Genomic DNA, 20,381 nt, shown 5'->3' with positions numbered 1-20,381 from the left:
AAAATTTCCAGTGGTGTGTTTAATTTTGTTAAGTTGTTTCAAATGGAATAAATATTATGACAAGTAGAAGAAAATTTGTTTTACTAATATGGGAAATAGCAATAAATGGGGAAAATTACTCCAGTTCCTAATTCATCTATCTCTAATATTTTCATAGTTATTCTAGTTACTATTTTCCAAAGAAAATGAATAGCTTTTGTAAGATGGCATATTTTACAAATGCTTTGATGAAATCACAGTATAGTTGAAATGAAGTTTATCTACTTTTCCAATATTCAGATGAATTTTGGAGAATGTTAGTGGATTTCTTCATGAAATTTATCTGGATAGTTCAACAGTGTTTCATTAGTTGACTGCAGGAATTGTTTAAGTGGAAAGGCACAGAATTAAACTAATTAAGTATCTTTTACTATATTGGAGTAACTAGCTTTTGAGAAATGGAGAATGCATTTCTATTAAAACTTACTTTCTTTGTGTGCCTTCTTTTGCAATTGCCTTCACTTACTATAGTAAATAAAAATACTAAAATTTACTATGCCCAATAGCATGCATGACCTATATTAAAATGAGTGGCGTTATTACTAGCAAATCAAGTGTTCTTGAGCAAAAGATTAATTGTGTGAAAAATTTTTCAGCATCAGCTTTTTTATTGTCATGATTCCTCTCCAAACACATTTTTGTTGGGTCCCAAACTTAAATTCACATCTGTCTTCATCCGTTAGAAAGGTATAAATGTTTTGAGTTAGCTACGTATCAGGGTGCAGTGGACTAAATTTAATGTTTCTGTCCTAAAAGTGGCATTCTTTCCAAAGAAGCTCTTTATTCATTTCTGTTCTGGGGTGGGGTTTTTTTATGGGGGGTGGAGAGGAGAGAGATAGGCTTTCACTACCATGATGCAGGGGAAAAAAAAGTGTGAGGTAGTAGTTATGCATATTGCAAGACAGTGATTCTTTATTTTATTACAAAAAAAGACCAACTCTAGAAGGCCAGATTAAATCATTCCTTTCACTTTTTAATGGGATTTGGATGAATAGAGTAAAATATGCACTTTGCATTCATTGATAGCATCTTTAGGTTGAGGTAATTGAGTCTTTTTTCCCTGACTGAATGAATAATGACTTCATCTGATCCTCAGCGAGGCCTGAAACTTAGGCTGCCTTTGTCAACGCAAAAAGATCTGGGCTTTGAAACATGCTCTACTTCCCTGGCTTCATTTTTCTTCATTTTAATCCAAAAACCTATTTTTCTCAATAATTCAAGCATAAACTATGTAGTAGTTGAAGCAGCGGAAATTGCAAGATATTTGTCCTCGTTGTGCTGCTTTTTAAATGCAGCTGATAAATCAGCCGCTGTGGTCTTCAGCTGCCTGGTTCTCTAGGGAAGGGACAGCCCATGTGTAAGCAAGATTGCTGGAATTTTTAAGAAGTATATTTAAAGTGCTTCTTTTGCAGACTGTTTGTTATCTAAGGAAGTGTTATGTTTTATCGGTCTTACTGGCAAGACTTGGAGATAAAAGGGGCATCTGTGATGGAGCCTAGGAAACTCTTCCTGGCATAGTTTTCCCACATATTTTACTGACTACTAGAGCATCCCAAAAAATACCCTAGCTTACATCATACATTATTGAAATGGTGAGAGTCTTAGTTACATAGCTTAAATGTATCTTTTTCCTGAGAAACAGTGGATGACAGATAGCTTCTCCTAATGTTTTACTTAAAATATTTCTAAATCAAATACCTTTTTATTCACATGAAGTTGAAGCTCTGTTTCGCTATATTGGTTTGAAAATAGATGTTCCACTTTACTGTTGTTTATATTATTATATTGGATAAGTGAAAGCTTTACACAATTAAAAATCATTTCTGTGGCATTGGTTCAGATTTACAGAGTGATGAGAGCATAGTGACAAGTCACAGTGCACTTGTCACATGAATGAGAAATCATAGGCTCCATCCCATGTGCCCATTGGTTCTTGAATCTAAAAGGGATTTGATATTCTGGCAGTCAGTGAGCTCCCTACAAATATAATACTCAGTGCCAGTATTTTTGCTGCATGCATGACAGAAGAAAATTGTCTCTGCTCATCTGTTCATCTGTAATTGTCTTTCCTCCTTGCCCTTCTGTGTTCCTGTCCTAGAAAAAAAGAATGGAGAAGGGATGTCTCCAATTTGAAGGCACTCAAAGGGCTTGGCTGGGACATATCACATACTGCCACAAAGCCAGGGAACATCTTTTGTGTGCAAGCATAGGAATAACAATCAATGCAATTATCAAATTTCACTTAACTGTTAGAAGTCCATGGGTTTTTAATAGGTAGGAATAACCAAAGCAAATAATTTCTAATTGTTTGCCCTGCAGAAGCATAAATTAAAGAAAAACTCTTGACTAACTGGATTTCTTATTCTTCCTCCAGGTTGGCTTGCTGGACCTGGAGTTGAATCAGCTGACCAAAGCCCTGTTTTTGGCTTTAGTTGCACTATCAGTTGTTATGGTAACTTTGCAAGGATTTGTAGGCCCGTGGTATCGCAACCTTTTCCGGTTCCTCCTCCTGTTTTCCTATATCATCCCAATCAGGTATGTATAAGAATGAAAGCAAAATACAGTTGTCTAATTTCACTGCATGTGGCTTTCTTGAAATTTATACTTGCTTCTCATTGCAAAGGAAATTGATCTTATCAGGAAGCTGAAGAAGAAGGTGCCAACAAATCTGCTGATTCTTGAAGGATCACTGTACAGAAAACAATACTGTTGTATTTTTTTTGTATAATGTTCATCTTGCTGGAGTAATCAGGATATCTAATCCTTTGCTAGCATAAATGTATTAATAAGGATACGATGTTGGTATAGGAGAAAGCAGTTTCAGGAAGCATGCAGTTGAATGAACTGCTAGATGCATTATGGAATTTTATTTTTAATGCCCTAAATACAAAAAAAGTTCCATTTCTTGGGTTAAAATACAGACGTTTTACCCAATGATTAATTTAAATTGGATGGCTGAATAATGTAAGTGCTCTTTTACAATGAGAGGAGTTTTAACATGTGTAACCAAGTAGAGACTTGCCCTGAATTAATTAATTCATTAAGCATGAGTACTGTATATTCAAACTGCAGATAAACTGGAACACGAAATAATATCCATGTGTGTAATCAAGTCTTCTGTGGGCACAGAAGTGAGAACACTGACTCTGAAATGTATTCTTTTCTTTGCATGGGTATTGCCTTTGCAAAATAGAAATACTGTTTCCTGTTAAAATACCCAGTGTTTAGATTAAGGTAATTGTTAATTTTAGATCCTCTTTAGAACTGTTCAATTTGAGATACATCATTCAGTGAGCCCAGTGATCAGCCTGAGTTAGCAGCATCTAAACTGTAGCTAGATTTAAGACCTGTCCCCTCAGGCATGCACACGATATTCAAGTTCACATAGTAAAGAAAAGAAAAATAACAGGAGGATTTCATTAGGCCTTTTAATCTAAGCTTACATTACTTATGCGTTACTGTGATCCCATTTTTTAAGTACATGTCTGTGTGAAGGAAATTGTATCATATTTGACCAATGGAATACTCAGGAAGCCTCTGTCTTAACATTTTATAACGTAAAGGACTTAATTTTTATAGTACTTTTGCGTTGCAAGAGAAACTGATTCTGTGGGAAAGTTGAAGGAGAAGGTTCTGGCAAATCTGCTGAAAACACAATTTTGGGATATCTTTCTAAACATTACCATTGTTGTAACTCCTTTACTGCTTGTATGATGCTGTTCAGCCATGTTGCCATCACACACACCATTACTGAGTATTAATTTATCCATGTGAAGGGGCAAAAAGGCCTCCGTTCAAATGGTTAAGTCTACGTTTTACTGAGACATGCACTTGAAAAATTCCAGGGGAGGGGAAAATAGAGCTAAGGATATAAAGGATCCCTTCTAACTGAAGGATAACTTTTAACCATTTTAATATCTTTGTTACTGGATACAAGAGGAATGCCATATAGGTGTTATAAGAAAATTTTACTCTTTATTGAAAATTCAACATATGCTATCGAAAAAACGTTCACTGCGCAGCTCATTTTCAGTGTAACGGTTGTTTAGTGTACTTGTGGAATAACTTTCCTCCAAAAATAATTCCTAGCATGCATCTAACCCAATTTACAATTGTTTGTGGAATATAAAAACTAAAAGTATTAGAGAATATGATTGGTTTAGTTCATCAGACAGAAATTTATCAGAGAATGCTTTCCTCCCTAGAGTTTTATCTGTTTATCTATCAAATTTTCTTCAGCCTGGGTCTTCATAAATACAGGGTTGCTTCCCACACTGTCAGCAAAATGAACAACTCAATCATGCTGGTGCTCAAATATGACTACCCTTCCTCTCTTCCGTATGTTAAGCATGAAAATGATTTAATTTTCAGGCTGGATTTTGAATGTAGACCCTCAAAGATGAAAATTACAAAGCAAATTACATTGAAGCATCAGGTGTTGTATCCTCCCATTATTTTTTAAATAGCTATATGGGGGAAATAATGAACTTAGAGATGTAAATGAAACACCAGAGCTTAGGATTCACTGGTAGAGGCAAAGCATATCTGGACTCAGGCACACTTGAAATGTGTTGCTTGATAGTTTTAGAGGATTCAGGAAGTTTCTAATTGTGGAGCTTTTTTGCGGTTCTGTTTGGCTTTTGGCTTGCAGAGCAAGGGAACTTCCAGGTATGCAATAAAAATAGCTTTTCATGGCTCAATGTGTTTGGTGAAGATCATCAGGAAGATGATGATAGTGATGTTTATCATATTTTTCATATTCTATGTTGCTTAGATGTATAGTTTTGAGCTTCATATTAAGTGTTAGCGAGCTTTCTTCACAGAGGAGGTAGACAAAACAGTTAATTGTCTAGCTTGATACCAAGGACAATCGTTATAGGTTTCAGGCCCAAATGCATAAACAACTGTGGACTGAAGAGATAAAAGGAGGATGGGACTTCATAACCTGAAGCTGTAATTGGACAGTTAACCCTGATATGCAGATGGACCAAAACTTATAAAAATGTGAGACCTTGTGACCAGTTGTGATCATTTTGGGTCCATCTTCAATGTAGCCACGGCCAGGCTCTTGTACTGCCCAAGGTACAGATAGGCCCTTTAAGGCTTTTCAATAAATACCTACTTTATTCTTAACTCTGTCTAGCCTCTGTTCTAGGTCAGCCTTCTCAAGGCATCAATAGAGTTAGTAGAGTTTAACTGATCTCTGTGCAGACTCATCTATAATTAATAGGTGCTTCGAAAGAAGCTGGTTCCTTGTGATTCAGCTGCATCCTAAATACTCATCTAGATCAATGCTACTTCACTTTGTGCAGGGTATTACTGTGGGGCATGTAAGACTTAAGAAGTATAAACATAAAACAACTGTAAAAAAACCCCAACAGCACAGCAGAATAAAATAATAAAAACCACCCCAACAAGCAACACTTACCCACCTCTTACCTCCAAAAAATCAGCCCCCAATCATGCATTCCGTGGTGCACAAGGAATCAAGAAAAATGGAGAAAAAATAGTAATAAACATCTATTGAAAGCTTAGTCCATCTCTAAACTGTTTGTAAGTTGGAATCATTATGCACAAAATGTTTTGAACAGGCCCACACCCCCAGAAATGTTTCTGTCATTGATGTTTTCTTTTTCCTTATGGAGAAACCATAGCTCAGGGAGCCTCCAAAGGCAATCTGCTGCCCTAAAAATTCAAACTATTTTAATTTCTTAAGGTTTATCAGGGAAAGAGGATATAAAGCATGTCCTTGACAGACTGTCCAAAACAAAATAAATCTCTCTAGGATTATCTTTACCTATATATTGTCTGAGTTTTTCCATGTTTCTCTGCATTTTTGGGCTTTTTTCTAGTTGGGTCTAGCCAGCTAGACTATCACCTAGTGCAGTTGTCACATAGCAAGCTAGCAGGAAGCATGTGTCCTCAGTATGTCCATGCTGCTGCTCTTTGTGATACCAGTGTGAAAGTTCTGTGATGCCACCTTTACTTCTCTTAATAAGGTGCTTTTGTTGAGCAACTTATATGTGTTGGATTGTCTGTTTTCTGAATGACAAGGGTCAGAGGGCAATAACAGTCATGCTGATGAAAAGCCAGCACCCTGGGTGGGGGAATATTTTTAAATTTTAAGTGCAAGAGAGTAGAAAAGGTTTTAATCAATATGGGATGCAAGATATCAACTACTACTGAGATGCAAATTCCAGTGTGTATGATATGGGTGGAGGAAAGATGTTAAGGCTGTCAGAAAGCCTTGTCACAAAATGGTTCTCTTCTTTTCCCCGGTCTTGAGTACTAACATGTCTTTATGAGCCCACTTGAGCTATCGTAGCAAATGGTTCAGAAAGCCCAGGCCAAAGAAAAGACTTAGTGATGGCACTGCCCCACAAACTGCTGGATCGCCTCCACCACCAATGGGCTTTGTTCATTCATTGTCCAGTCTTCTTCACCTCCTTGAAAGAAAAGTGAGTTGCACTTTGTGTTGAGGTCTTCTGTATGTCTGGGTTTTGTTTAAATAAATAAATTAATTAATAATGTAGCCAGGGAAGTTTTTCAAGATAATTTAGGTTTAGCCAAACAATGTTTGGTGAAATTGCTGCCTCGTGTACAGATGTGTGAGTCTTGTACCTGAGTCTTGTACTTCTGCTTAGCTGTTAATAACTGTAGAGGATTTACCATAAAATTATAAGGTATTGACTGGGGATCTGTTAAAAATGTGTATCACCCAGGCTCTATCTTTAGTAGCAGTTTAAAGCTGGATTGACAGGGGCTTAATCAGCATCGTTTTAGAAGGATGTTTTAGTTCTAAGTGTGAACAGAAGCCAAAATGTCTCTTGTCCTTTCCTTTGGACACCACAAGGCTCCTAGTAACTGAGCTGTGCCAAAAGAAGCTGTCCCAAGTGACTGCAAGGAACTGCCTTGCATTTAAGTAGTAAAGTTTTGAGGCACTACATGGTTCCTGGCTGGGTTTTTTTTCTGGGTCTTTAAGGGAAGCACTTAAATCCTTCAAATTATGTCAGTGTGTTCTCAGGGGCAGTGAGGAAAACACCGCTAGGTGGTCTTATGTGTGAAATTCATTAATAGCCCCTCAAATCCCTGATCATATGGATATGAATTTCTGTGTTTTCTTGAGATCCAGGGAACTCACACCCATGCAGACTGTCTAACAGCAGCAAGCAGCTATGCTGCTTTCAATTGTGCTGTAGTTTCTGCTGTGTTGGAGCTCTAATCTGTATAATCTATAGATGTGAGAGTATATGAAGTCTCACACAGAGAGACAGAATATATATTAGGTATATGATACAAAGGTTTCATTGTGGAAGAGTTAAAGAGCTGCTTTTATGAAGTGGCTTAAGGAAGTGGTTTAATACACATTTAGTATTTTGTGCTTTAGTAACATACAGTGACATGGAATGCAATCTCTATAGAGACTGAAAGACATTATGCAATGCTTCATGACATTTTACTAATTAATTTTGCAGCAGAAGTTATAGCGTGTCTCTCTTGTGCTAAGACTTCTTATGCTGTCCAGTGTAGTGCTGTACTGCCTCAACTAGCTTTGTGCTACTCTTAAAATGTCTGATATTCATGTTACATAGAAAAAGCACAGAATCATAAAATTATTTAGATTAGAGAGACTTTTATGATCATTGAGTCCACCTATTAACCCAGCACTGCCAAGTCCACCACTGAAACATTTCCCTAAGTGCTTATCTGTGGGTCTTTTAAAAATCCCTCCAGCTATCTAGACTCTACCACTTGCCCAGGCAGCTAGTTCCAATGCTTTACAACAGTTCTGCTGAGGAAATCTTTCCTGATAACCAATCTAGAGTTCCCCTGCTGTGACTTGAAGCTATTTCCTCTTGAGACTGATCCCCACCTGGCTACAGCCTCCTTTCAGGCTGTCATAGACAGTGATAAGGTCCCCCCCGAGCCTTCTTTTCTCCAGGCCAAACACCCCCAGCTCCCTCCGCTACTCCACATAGGACTTGTGCTCCCAGCCCTTCCCCAGCTTTGTTCCCACTCTCTGGACAAGCTCCAGCACTTCAATGTTGTTCTTGTAGTGAGGGGCTCTAAACTGGACACAGGACTTGAGCTATGGCCCCACCAGTGCAGGTATAGGGCCGATCGCTGCCCTGGTCCCTCTGGCCACACCATTGCTGATACAGGCCAGGGCCATTGGCCTTCTTGGCCACCTGGGCACTGCTGGCTCATGTTCAACAGCTGCCAATCAGCACCTCCAGGTCCTTTTCTGCTGGGCAGCTTTCCAGCCACTCTGTCCCCAGCCTGTGGGGCTGCCTGGGGCTGTTGTGACCCAAGGGCAGGACCCGGCACTTGGCCTGACTGACCCTCATGCAATTGGCCTCTGCCCGTTGTCTGACTCTGCCAGCCTGTCCAGACCCCTCTGTAGGTCCTTCCTTCCCTCCAGTGGATAAACACTCCCACCCAACTTGGTGTCCTCCACAAACTTACTCAGGGGGTGCTTGATCCCCTTGTCCAGATCATTATCACAGATATTATAAAACATAACTGGCCACAATACTGAACACAATCAGTCTAAAAAATAAGCAATTTTTTAAACTGATCTGTTGTAGTGTATCTTCATCCTTTCAAATCTTGTCATATTGACTGTTTGTTCCTAGTTTTTTTCCTAGGTTTTTTAAACCTTTGGTATTACAGCAATACCAAATTCATGTAAAATGTGCAAAAAAAAACCCCAAGTTTTAAATAATATTTATATTGGACCGCTAATGTCAATATTGTCACCTTTGTATAAGAGACCTAATGAAAAATGGCATCTTAGCTGATAAATGTGATATTAACAAAGGAACATTTTTAATAGGAAGCAATCATTGTCACTCCGAGCTGCACATACTATATCTCTTATGCAAAGGTGCTTGTTTGACATGTGCTTAATTTTTTATTTTTTTTTGCATTCTTCTGTGTTTTAAACCTGTAAGAAATTCACAGATTAATTCTTTCATTAATTATTCTCTAGATTTCCTCCTGGATTTTTAAGTTCTGCATGTGTTACAACATGTAATTATCTGTATCAGGGTTGCATTTGGCCCTTGAAAAACTGCATGTGCCACAGTCGTTATAGCAATACAGAGTAGATACAAATTATTTTGCCACAAATATTTAACCATAAATGGGTTGGGTTGAGTTCTCCATTAAATTTACATTCACTCCCAGGGTTTCATGCAAAATGCTATGTGTACCTTCCTTAATTTTCATTTATATGCTCACATAATAGACAAAATTTAGGAAAATTAGTGCAAGAGAATAGTGAAACCGGTTATGAAGCAAACAGGAACACAGTTCTGAGGTTCTTCTTAGGAATGCCGAACAGATAGCAAAAAAAACCTAAATAAAAAAATATATATCATGGACAAAACACAAAGGAATATTATATTCCAATTTCCTCATCAAATAAAATATGAGATGGGGAAATTAAAAGATGACCTGTAGGTTGATTTTTATTTGCTGAGATCTTTATATAATATTGTGCTTAAATGAAGTAACTTCTGTTTTGTTCTATTTTTATTTGTTTAGTGTCAGTTAATACCAATTACTAGGCTCCAAAAAGACAGTTTCTGTGAAGATTTATCTTTCAAGGCATGTTGAATTTAAAATATTTTTGGTTGTTTCTTGACCAATAATTTAAAAATTATTCCATTCTTTTCTAGATTTTGGATAATGCATATATCAGTGTATAGTTTGTGGCTGTTTCAAGAAACTAGGGACATATTAGGGGATGTAGCCATAGGGGATTTGGTACAGTTTTGGATAATAATGGGATCCACATGTCGCCTTCAATGTCATTTTCACAGAGAAGGAAATCCTGAAAATAAAAAGACTGCATCTCAATTACTTCATTTATTTTAAAAAGTGGATACCACTTTAGGTGCTCATACTGTATCTGGAGTTTTGGCAGGGCTTTGGTATTTTGTTTATAAAACTCTTATAATATATACAGAACTGCTCAGGAAGCTAGGGAAAAACCTACCATCTAATTTTTAGTCAAAATCATACTTGAATTTTATTTGGCACAATACCATTTCATTCACAAAGTTGTTCTTGCTAACTTTATTAGGTCTTGATTGCTTTTCACTGAGTCATGAATGGTAGGGTGTTTCTGGAATTTCTAAATGTATTTGTCAAACTATCTCAGTGAAGGCCCTTGCTTATTGGCAAATTTGTCCTTTTCACAAAAAAACCCAAATCAGACACATTTAGAAGGGGACCCTACATCTTTGCAATTCGTGAAAAAAATGGAATTTAGAAGTCCTGTAAATAGGAATGTTTCATCTAAAGCACTGGTGTTGTTTTTGGGGGAATAACAACAGAACTATTTGTTTTTAACACGTAGTTAAAAGCACTGTGGATTCTGAAATGTTGTGTTATTTATTTATTCTGAAGCTGAATTGCAGAGAATGCCACCCTGGCTTTTAATGTAATAAATCCCCAAGTTGGATAAAAATTGCCTTAGGATTGCCTGCTCTAGGGTAACTAGGGCTGAGGTGGAGGGACAAGAAATGTATTACTGTGTTTGCTAAATATGCTCATTCTCTGTAATAGCCTTCAAATTCCTGTATTAACATACTCTGCCTAAATATTGCATGTTAGTTGGTTTGCTAAAAATTAGTGTTACTAATGCAACAGTTGCTAATGCTATTGTTGGATGCTGTTTTGTGTGTTTTCATGAATAACTGATGTGTTTGGAGTTTGTTTAATTGGATTAAATTGAGAAGGATTTGAAAATTGGTGAATTTAAAATGTTTTGGTTATATGAGGTTTCCTAAAGTCTGCAAAGAAATTATGAGAAATGATAGATAATATTATCAGGCACTGAAAGTAGCTTTATTTTGTGTAAGCTTAATGTCTCCTTGTTTTAGTATGTAAAAATTCTTGGACTTTTCAGTGAAGTATTTTTATGCATTCCTGTGAAGCTCTGTTGGAGAGGTTTCTAGTTTCAAAAGCATGCTCACTATTAATAGGCCATAATAATTTTTAGTATTGTATCCGTTTCCATAATGTACTAAGCAGTAGCTACAATGATTTCAAAGATGAAAATTTCCTCTTAGACAAAAAGTGAAGGAAGTCAGAGAAGGATACAGTGTACAAATTTTAGAATCAATACTAAAAAATTAATCTATAGCACTCTTTTTTATTCCTATTTAATTCTTTATTAATCTTAACAATTCAAACATGTACCCAATATCTTTCTGTGTACCAGAAAGCTGCCTTGGACTATCCTAGTCATTGAGGAGACGTGATTTCTCTATAGACCGGCAGTGCCAGCATTCTGTGAGGTCCATCAGCATAAAGGGAGTGCATTCTGTTCTACTTAGCAGTGCATGCTGGAAAGCTAAAGTAATTCCTAAAATGCATTAATGCTTTGAAACACAGATTTCTCCTCACTGCTCAGCGAGAGAAGTTGGAGTCTTACTTTCTCTTTTTTTCTTATTTTAAATTATATTCAGGTATATTACAGTTAAATGCATAGAGTGTTTAGAATGTCAAAACCAGGTGATACACATGCTTTAAAAAGATGCAGGTGAAGATGCGCACTGCACTTCAGCTTTGAGACACTTTTCTGATTTTATCTTACTGAAGCATAGCTTTTCCTATCAGAACAACTTTGTAAATCGGTAGAGCAGCCATGTGAATGTCTGTGTGTGTGTGCCATGTACCTGAGACTGAAGTGCTTAAATTAGAGTGTCCATCTCAGAATTCCTGTCTTGATAGTCCAGCCACAAAAAAAAATGTAGCCTAAATGCCTCTTCTAAGAGAGGTCATGAGCAGCTTTTATCATTCAGTTAATCCACTTGCTCCTGGCTAAAGCAAATGTCCATCTGTTTTTAAAAAAAGTGTACTCTTGTTTCTCTTGTCAAGTTAGACGACATCCTTTGTACTTGACTGGCTAACTAGCAGGTTCACATCCCTCATAGGAGTAAATCTTTTGCTGTTCCTTTGGTTTCAGTGTGAGGTGTAATGCTTTGGTTTTTATATTCACTCTGAAAGTTAACAGATAAGCATAATAAGAATGCAGTTTGCACAATACTGGCTCTGGATTGAGTAAGATAGGGTAGTACTGTAGGTAGCCAGTGTGAGGCAAGTTACTTCCAGTATTTTTCCCACTATATCGTAGCATTATCAGTAAAAAGAATCTGTAGAGTCCTTCTTCTGTTGTCTGTCCTTTTGTTACATACATTTGCATGTCTGAAGACAGATAAAATTAGGGAAGATATTGCAGGACTAATTGGGGTATATCCCCAGAGAGAAGAATGATTTTCAGATGATGATGATTTTGGTGGGAAAATAAGATGTAGTTAAAGCATAAAATACCATCCTAAATGGTAAGTCTTGTATCTAAAATGTATGTTTCTTTTTATGTTGCAACATGTTTTGTCTTCTGCAGTACAAATTCAGGAGGTAGGGGGTGTAGAATAAACTCTTTTTCAGTGTGTTTCAAAATTTCAGATGCTCTCACAATTCTAGTTAAATGCATCTCTTCTCTATGGGATAGTGCAGATAGTGACTCGCTGTTCCCTCCACTGTTACCTCAGGTAATTCACAATCTGTTGCTGATTCCAAAAGGACAGATGAAAACTTCTGGTAGCTGCTCTTTTTGTTATGCAGTTAAGTAAGGATGATGTCAGAACTATTACCAAAATGTCTGAAGTGCATTAGCAGTATTTTGACCTTGATAAGTACCTTTGAACAGTTCTAAGACTTACATTACTGTAAACCTGTTGCTTAAGCTGGGACTCTTGTGTTGGCAGCTTAGCTGCAAATAGTTCACAGAATCACAGGATATACTCAATTGGAAGGGACTCGTAAGGATCATGAAATCCAACTTCTGGTCCTGCACAGGACCATCCTCAAGAGTCACACCATGTGCCTGAGAGCCTTGTCCAAACACACCTTGAACTCTGTCAGGCTTGGTGCTGTGACAGCTTCCTTGAGGAGCCTGTGCCATTGCCCAACAAGGAAAGAGTCTTTTTCTAATATCCAAACCTCCTTCCCTTACACAAATCAGGTCCTGTCACTGGTCACCACAGAGATGAGATCAGTGCTTTCCCTTCCTCTTCCCCTCAAGAGCAAATTGTAGACTGCGATGAGCTCCCCCCTCAGTCTCCCCTTCTCCAGGCTGAGCAGACCAAGTGACCTCAGTAGTTCACGTAGCCACTGGCCTACCTATTTTTTCAGTACTTCTGTTAGAGCAGAATCAAGAGAAATCAACACATGCCTATTTCTTAGTCACTGCCCCTCTGACATGGCAGAAGGAACACAGTGAACAGCTAAAGAAAAGTAGCATTTTAATGGTTTAGAACAAGGTGGATAGAGTTTTGTGTTGGAGCATTTTATTATGGGGAAGAACAATGTGATTAAATGAGTGAAGACTTTTTATTGCAAAATACAAGGTGCATCCTAGTTCTTATATGATGTAGATATGGAAATATTAAAAAAATGAATGCACAGAGTGAACTGGAAAAATATACTTTGATCTTGGACTTCTATGTATAATCATAAAATTTGCTGCAAATTGCATATTTTCTATTAGAGAGTGAAGAAGATTACTTCATGCCAACATGCTATTATGAGAGTGCATTCTGCTGCTTCAGCACTTCTCTCTTTTTGCAATGGACTCTCTCTAGCTATGTTTTGGGAAGGACAAAAATAAGATTTTTTGGGAAAGAGAAATTAACAAATATAGTTGTACTATCCTAAAGAAATAATGTTGTTGGTTGCTTAAAAAAAAAAAAGTGACTTGAAAAGGTACAAAAATAGTTGTAATTTCACATCATAAGAGAAAATAGTTGGTGCTTGGGGTTTTTTAGTAGATAAAAACTATGACTTAGTGATCTGCTCTTGCTATACATTGGCCATCTGTGTAAGAGTAGTAATGTAATTATGTCAAGAGTCTTCACAAAGTGTTGGAATCTGTCTCATGCAGAATGCATGATCCTGCATTTGTTTGTATTGCCATATCTTCTAAAAGTCTGGGATGAAGCTTTTGATATGTACTCTACAAACACATAAAAAAACATTGTTCCAAATTTTGGTGCACATAGGTTTAAGATCTTTCTTTTTTCAGATATACTAAAAAGAGCTTCTAGCATTATTTTTATGGTTGTAACTATCACTTTGCCTGATATTCACACTGATGATGGTATAAATTTCCTTTGCAGTTTACGTGTCAACTTGGACATGGGTAAGGCAGCCTATGGGTGGATGATTATGAAAGATGACAATATTCCTGGAACAGTTGTTCGAACTAGCACCATACCAGAAGAGTTGGGACGATTAGTTTATTTGCTAACGGATAAAACAGGTATATCAGGTTACCATTCTGAAATCTGATAACTTTTATAAAATTTCTAAATGTAATTCTATACTTGAATATGCTAATGTAAGAGTAGATTTAGACTACTGATTTTTGTTTCTCAATAAAATTTTACACATTTTCTTAAGAACTTTTACAAATACTAATAGACTTAGGTAAGTGAGTACTTAGATACTAAAGTCAGTATTTGGTGGTACTCTGATTTATTCCAGTGGGAACATCTCTCCTCTAGCAAGAGAACACTGTACAGCATGAGTAAGAGTACCATATATCTTGCTCTGAAAAGACTCTGGAATAGCACTCAGGATGTTGGTTTATTCTGCATTTCATTGCTACTGCAATATTGTATGATAATAAGTTAAGAATGGCGTTTGAGAGAGCAAGTCATTTCCAAAACAAGTCACAAGATCAGCCTCCAAAATGGTATCTGCTGTCCCAGTGAAGTTAGTGCTCTTTATGTTACCAAGACCAGTTCTAGAGCTGATGTATGATTTCACCTTCATAACTGTAACCTGTTACTGTACCTCACCTGGTGTACTGGAAGCCCCAACCCTTACCAGGATCAGAAGGTAAGTACTGAGAGTGGGAAGAAGTAATAACTTGTGTTACACTTTCTTGTTTCTTCCTGAGATTGAATAAATAATTTCTGGTAGATATACATGGGGTTATTTTTAAAGAAGCCTAACTTCTGAACTGAGAAAGTTGTTTCTTGAAAAGGTTGAAAAATTCTTTTGCTGGTTTTAAGTAAAATATATTTAAAAATTGTGAAAAGCTGCTGGAGAGGGCAGGGGTTGGCCTCCTGAAAGCTCCTAAAGCATAATACACAATTTATATCTCCTCCTGTTTGAAATAGTTCTCTATTCCCTCCCATGCTAACAGTTCCATTACTGCATATTTGAAATTAAGTGTACATATAATATATTGTCACATTTTCAATACACGCTTTCCTTTTTTCTTCTATAGGCACATATGTTATCCTATATACATCTGAATGTTATTCTTCTATTTTATAAAAGGAAAGTATATTGCTAATTATAGTGTAGCAATTCTTCAGAGCAAATGAATGATTGTTTAACAAGTCTTATTTCAGTTATCTAATGATTTGTATGCTGTTTGAAAGTGCTTATTGATTTTAATTGCACCCTTCATCATGATAAGTTATGTAACTTTGAGTGCTGTCACATTGAAGACTTGAAATATGTAATTTACAGCATATGTTTGGAAAAAGATGTTCAAAAATAATTTATTTTCAAAACAATGCAGTAGTGTTCACTTAGAAAGTGAATTCTAAAGTTAGTTACAAAACACTACTTTCTAAGCAAAACCAATGTAGACTTTTTAAACTGCTATTGGAGATTCTTCCAGTTACCACACCAAACTGGAAATGCAGTTCAAGTATTGAGATATTCTACTTACAGTTAGACTGCACTGATAATCTTAGATGTTGCTAAATAAAATACTTACAGTTTTTTCACACAACTCTATAATACAGGAATTATGTTCCTGATACCTACTACCCTGTTTGAGAATTAGAGGATTGTTTGAAAACACAAAAAAAACCCTGCCATTGTTCTACTTGAAGACAGCCATTACACTTAATCTAATAGAAGAGTGATTAAAAGTTTTTCTCTTTAAAAAAAAAAAAAAAACCCACAAAAATTTAGTGATACTGGATTTTTCAAAGCAGAAATGTGGTATTACGTCCTTAAATCTTTAAAAGGATGCATTTTATTGACTTGTATACACAAGGAGAAACAACTCTGTTATGTGTATAATCGGGTTTTTCTGTTTGATTGGGGTTTTTTCAACCTGCATCATGCCCCTTGCAATCTGTAGTTCTGTTTAGGAAGCAGCACAGGAGTACAAAAGCTGCTAAATAGACAAAAGTTAAAGTACTTTTACCAGGAAATGTGTTTTATAGCATTTGGATGGTTGCTGGTGTTCAGCCTCAAAGGCTTTTCAGAGGACTGTGGTCTGCTGAGCTCTGGTGGAAGATCTGAATTTGTACAAAAATGATATAAAAATGAAAGTGAAAGCCATACTCTAGGGTGGTAGCTTCAAAGTGTTTTGGAAAGAAGCAGTCAGTAGTCTCACCCTATGCATTTTTACCCGTGTCAGCTGAAAGCTGATGTAAGTGAAAATAGCCAGGAGTCCTGTAGACATCACCAGCTTCACACTACTGACTGTGCCTTGCAGAGATGGGAAACATTGCTCTGCTTTAATAATCTTAAGTGCCCCACAAATTTTAAAGTGTTCTTCATTCTAGACAAACACAGTGACAATGTACTTTTTACCCAAGTATCTTGGTAGCTGCTTCCAGTTTCCTTTCCTGAATACATTTGTTCTCATTATGCATTTTATGATAAATGTGAAACTGTTAGGTATTGAACAAAGTCTGTATTCTTAAACCATGATTGACATTGCACGATTATGCAGTTTATAAGAACTAGTCTCAGCACTTTCTCATTTGAATTTTCATTTCTAGTCATATAAACCGGTAGATTCTGTTCTTCTGCCCACTTAAGGCCTGGCTGCCACAGGATAAAGAAGGAAGTCATCTCTGTAGCTATCTGCCCAAATGGGTGCTACCAAAAAGCAGCACTAAAAGGCTGATTTAGTTAAATGTAAACAGGTGAAGTTTTTCTCAATACTGAAAAGAAAAGGGAATCCAGAGAACTGTCTGCAAAAATCTTATATTGTGGCCCAAGCTTCACTGGAAATGCTTGAGAATTAGTTGTTGAGTCTAAGGAGCATTGCATTACTAACATAATTGCAAGGTAGTCCTTTGTATGATTGTAAATTGGGTTTGTGCTTCATCAATAAGCTTTTTGACAAGAAGCGTCCATCACAGTGGCTCTCTCATTTGCCACAGTATAATAGAAAATGAAGTATCCCAATAATTGCATTATAGTTTCCTTATTGTGGGACAAGAAAGCAATGTGGTATAATTAGGTTTGATTGGAGTGCATGTTTCCGGTAAGATCTGAAATTAATGATGTTGCTATAGTGACACATCTGCGGCCACCAGTGCGTGAAACATAAAGTAATTCATTCGACAAGAGAAGACATCTGTTAACTGCAAGGATGCAGAGCATATTGACACTGACCAGAAATACTAGACGTTATGTGATAAATGAACAAATGATGCTGAAACAGGAGGACAGATAATTTGTACTTAATCTGCTGGGAGAACTTTAATCTTCTCACTGGTTGCATTTGACAATGCCATTGTTTAAAGAACAATGCTGCAGAGAACTCATAAATTTTAAAACTTTACTCAGGGTGCAGCCTATTAAAGCAATACATTAATTCCTTTGTTAGGGAGTTTTTATCTTCATGTAGAACAAAGCCATTACTAAAACCACCCAGTAAAACAACAGGTTTTTTTAGGACTCACATTTTAATTATAGCATCCATTACCCAAAATGCTATGTTGTTTGGACTTGAATCACATATAAGTTTGACAGAAAGGCATCATCCGTTATGATGGTGGGTAGCAGTTTGCATGAGCATGGTACCTTGTGCTCTCCAGGGTACAAAAAATTCTAATGGGAAAAAAAAAAAAAGGGATATTTGGCAATATTTAATGAGAGTTTTTGTTTCTTTGGATGTGGAATAGCAAACCACCTGCTATTCACACCAACTATCAGTGTGTTCAACTAAAACAAACCTGTAGTCTTCTGAGTGTAGTTATTTACTAATGCATGCACTTGTATTTGAGTTCTGTAATTAACATTTTAGTGGATATTTGGATGAAATGAGATACTTAACAGATATAATCACTGAACAGATGCATAGAGCAATGAGATTCTTGAATTTTTTGGAAAAACTGTGTATTAGAGGTTGGTGTATATGGACGTTTTTGTTAAATGTGCATAATGCAATGTACTATTAGAACAGTGAATTTCAGTAATTGTTTATGAAAGTTAATCTTTTTTGTTATACTTGGAGTCTTTACCTCTTCAATATAAGCATCTAGAGGGAAAGAGTAATTAAGAAAATGTTGATAGAACAGCATCTCCTTCCTTTACTTAGATGGATATATATTTATGCTCTGCCTCTGAAAGTTTTAGTACCATTCAGTTTGCAGCGTGAATAGAGCAGAATAGAGATGGAATGTTTTGATGGAGACATACCACAAGAAGATTCTAGACTAAGGAATCCTTACCTTTTGTCTTCTGTTGGACTCCCAGCCACTGAAAATATCCAGTGAGCATGATGTTGCTCTTAGACTGCTGAATACACAGGGATTGTGTTTGTGGGAGGCAGAAGGGACAGAGGAAATAGATACTGCTCTTCATAACTGTGTGTCATGGTTTAGGAGTGATACTCACTAAATCAGTGCCCCTAAGATACCTGTTACCTCTACTGTGACCTTCTGCCCAGGAAAGATTAGGCATAGCTCAGCTTTCTTGGTCTTTGTCCTCATTCTTCATATTGGGTTGTACTGGGACTTGCTTGGTTTGAGTTTTTGTGTAGGTTGTATGTATGGCATATTCATAAATGGAGCAGCTGAATGAGCAGACATACATGATGCATGCTTACAATGAGGTTTTTTTTTTTCATTTTCTTCTTCTATTATATTCCAGATTATTTTTTTTCCACGGTTCTTAGAAAAAAAAATTGTATCTCTAGATTGTAGTCAACAGTCTAATTATTAGACTGATTAGGCCTGATTTCCCTAAATACACTGACTTACACTGACTTTTTTGTCTGTCTAAGCAAACAGCTCAAACAAAGTACTCAGATTATATGAAAAGTTACTCATCCTCTTAATTTCTCAAAAAGTTACTAAGTTTTCTGCTGTACATATTTTCTTGCTTTTTCTTGTTTTGGACTTTTTAGATTGCTGGTATTGGTCCAAATTTCCAGCTAGTAATACAGGATCAGAATTATCTGCATCTGCTTCTCAAAAAACAACAAAAAAATCTCTGCTGCTCTGTTGTGAATCACATCTGTTGCCACCCAAGGAATGATGCCTTCAGGACTTTTTCCTTAGAAATTAATTTCCTCTTTGCCTGCTTTACTCTGTGTTTAATGATACAATTGTAGGAAAGAAGGAAAAAAAAAAGGCTTTTGGCTTCATTAAAGAACACACTAAATTTTTCTCCAGCAATTCTACGTTAACTTATTTGTCAGGCTATTTTCCTTGTGTGGTACCTGCATTCCAGAGCTAAGTTGAAGAATGTGTAATAGTAGTAGAAGATATGTTGACTGATGTGCTTTCTGGAAGCTTTTCTAAAATAAACTTTTTAAAATCTAATACCTTCGTATTAGCAATGTCCTGAAAGTGTGGGATTGATAACTAAGTCTTTAAAAAAATATTATTAAAAATAGAAAGCTCCTCGACTATTCTATAGTACTTACCACCTTGAGCAGACTAAAAGAGCTCAGTTTTCTGTTGTTTTTCTTTTTCAAAAGATGGGCTATGTTAGAAAATCTGCCTCTAGATTTTTGAAGGGTTTGCATCTGTGGGCATAAAATACAAGATGTGTTGTTCTGTCATGGAGTATTTAGTCTTCAACTAAAACACTAAAATTTAAGACAGAACTGCTGCTAAAATCATGACGTTAATTGGTTGGCACCATGTAATCTATGGAACAAGTTATTGGGAATGTTTCTGTCCCATCTTGGCTTGTCATTGGTAGAAGAATTTAAAAGTAATTTCTTAATTTGCTGACATGATGAAACTTTATTTCCATGTGGATGGCTGAAAAAGGTGTATTTTTTTAAGGTGGGTTTTCTTCAGAATTTTTGGGAGTATTTTTACATACTTCAGCTACCCCTGTTTGTCTAACAACACATCAGGTTTATTATGGCTGTTCTTGAAAGATTTTCACTAGTCTTGGTAAGCATGAGCAAACTGGAATTGTTGTTTCTTTTCTTTGTTTTAGTTATTTGTCATAGTTATTTCCTATTAACATAGCTGATAAAAAGGATTGTATAAGACATGTATAAGATGCAAGTATTGAATCAGGATTTCCAGCATGTTTAT

General features: G+C 36.4%; 1 protein-coding gene across 3 annotated transcripts in view; it reads left to right on the top strand.

The window, feature by feature from the left end:
* Positions 1 to 20,381, top strand: part of ATP9B (ATPase phospholipid transporting 9B (putative)) — a 154,062-nt gene that overhangs the window by 100,846 nt on the left and 32,835 nt on the right. For all 3 annotated transcript variants that reach the window (XM_058831637.1, XM_058831636.1, XM_058831638.1), the window contains exons 12-13: positions 2,414 to 2,574; positions 14,232 to 14,374. In XM_058831637.1, coding sequence (XP_058687620.1) covers positions 2,414 to 2,574; positions 14,232 to 14,374 — 304 coding nt within the window. The remainder of the gene's footprint in view (positions 1 to 2,413; positions 2,575 to 14,231; positions 14,375 to 20,381) is intronic.

The sequence above is a fragment of the Poecile atricapillus genome, chromosome 2 (genome assembly GCF_030490865.1).
Source record: "Poecile atricapillus isolate bPoeAtr1 chromosome 2, bPoeAtr1.hap1, whole genome shotgun sequence".
NCBI classification, from domain to species: domain Eukaryota; kingdom Metazoa; phylum Chordata; class Aves; order Passeriformes; family Paridae; genus Poecile; species Poecile atricapillus.
Note: the sequence above shows the minus strand (reverse complement) of the source record. Positions and strands in the feature narration are given on the sequence as shown.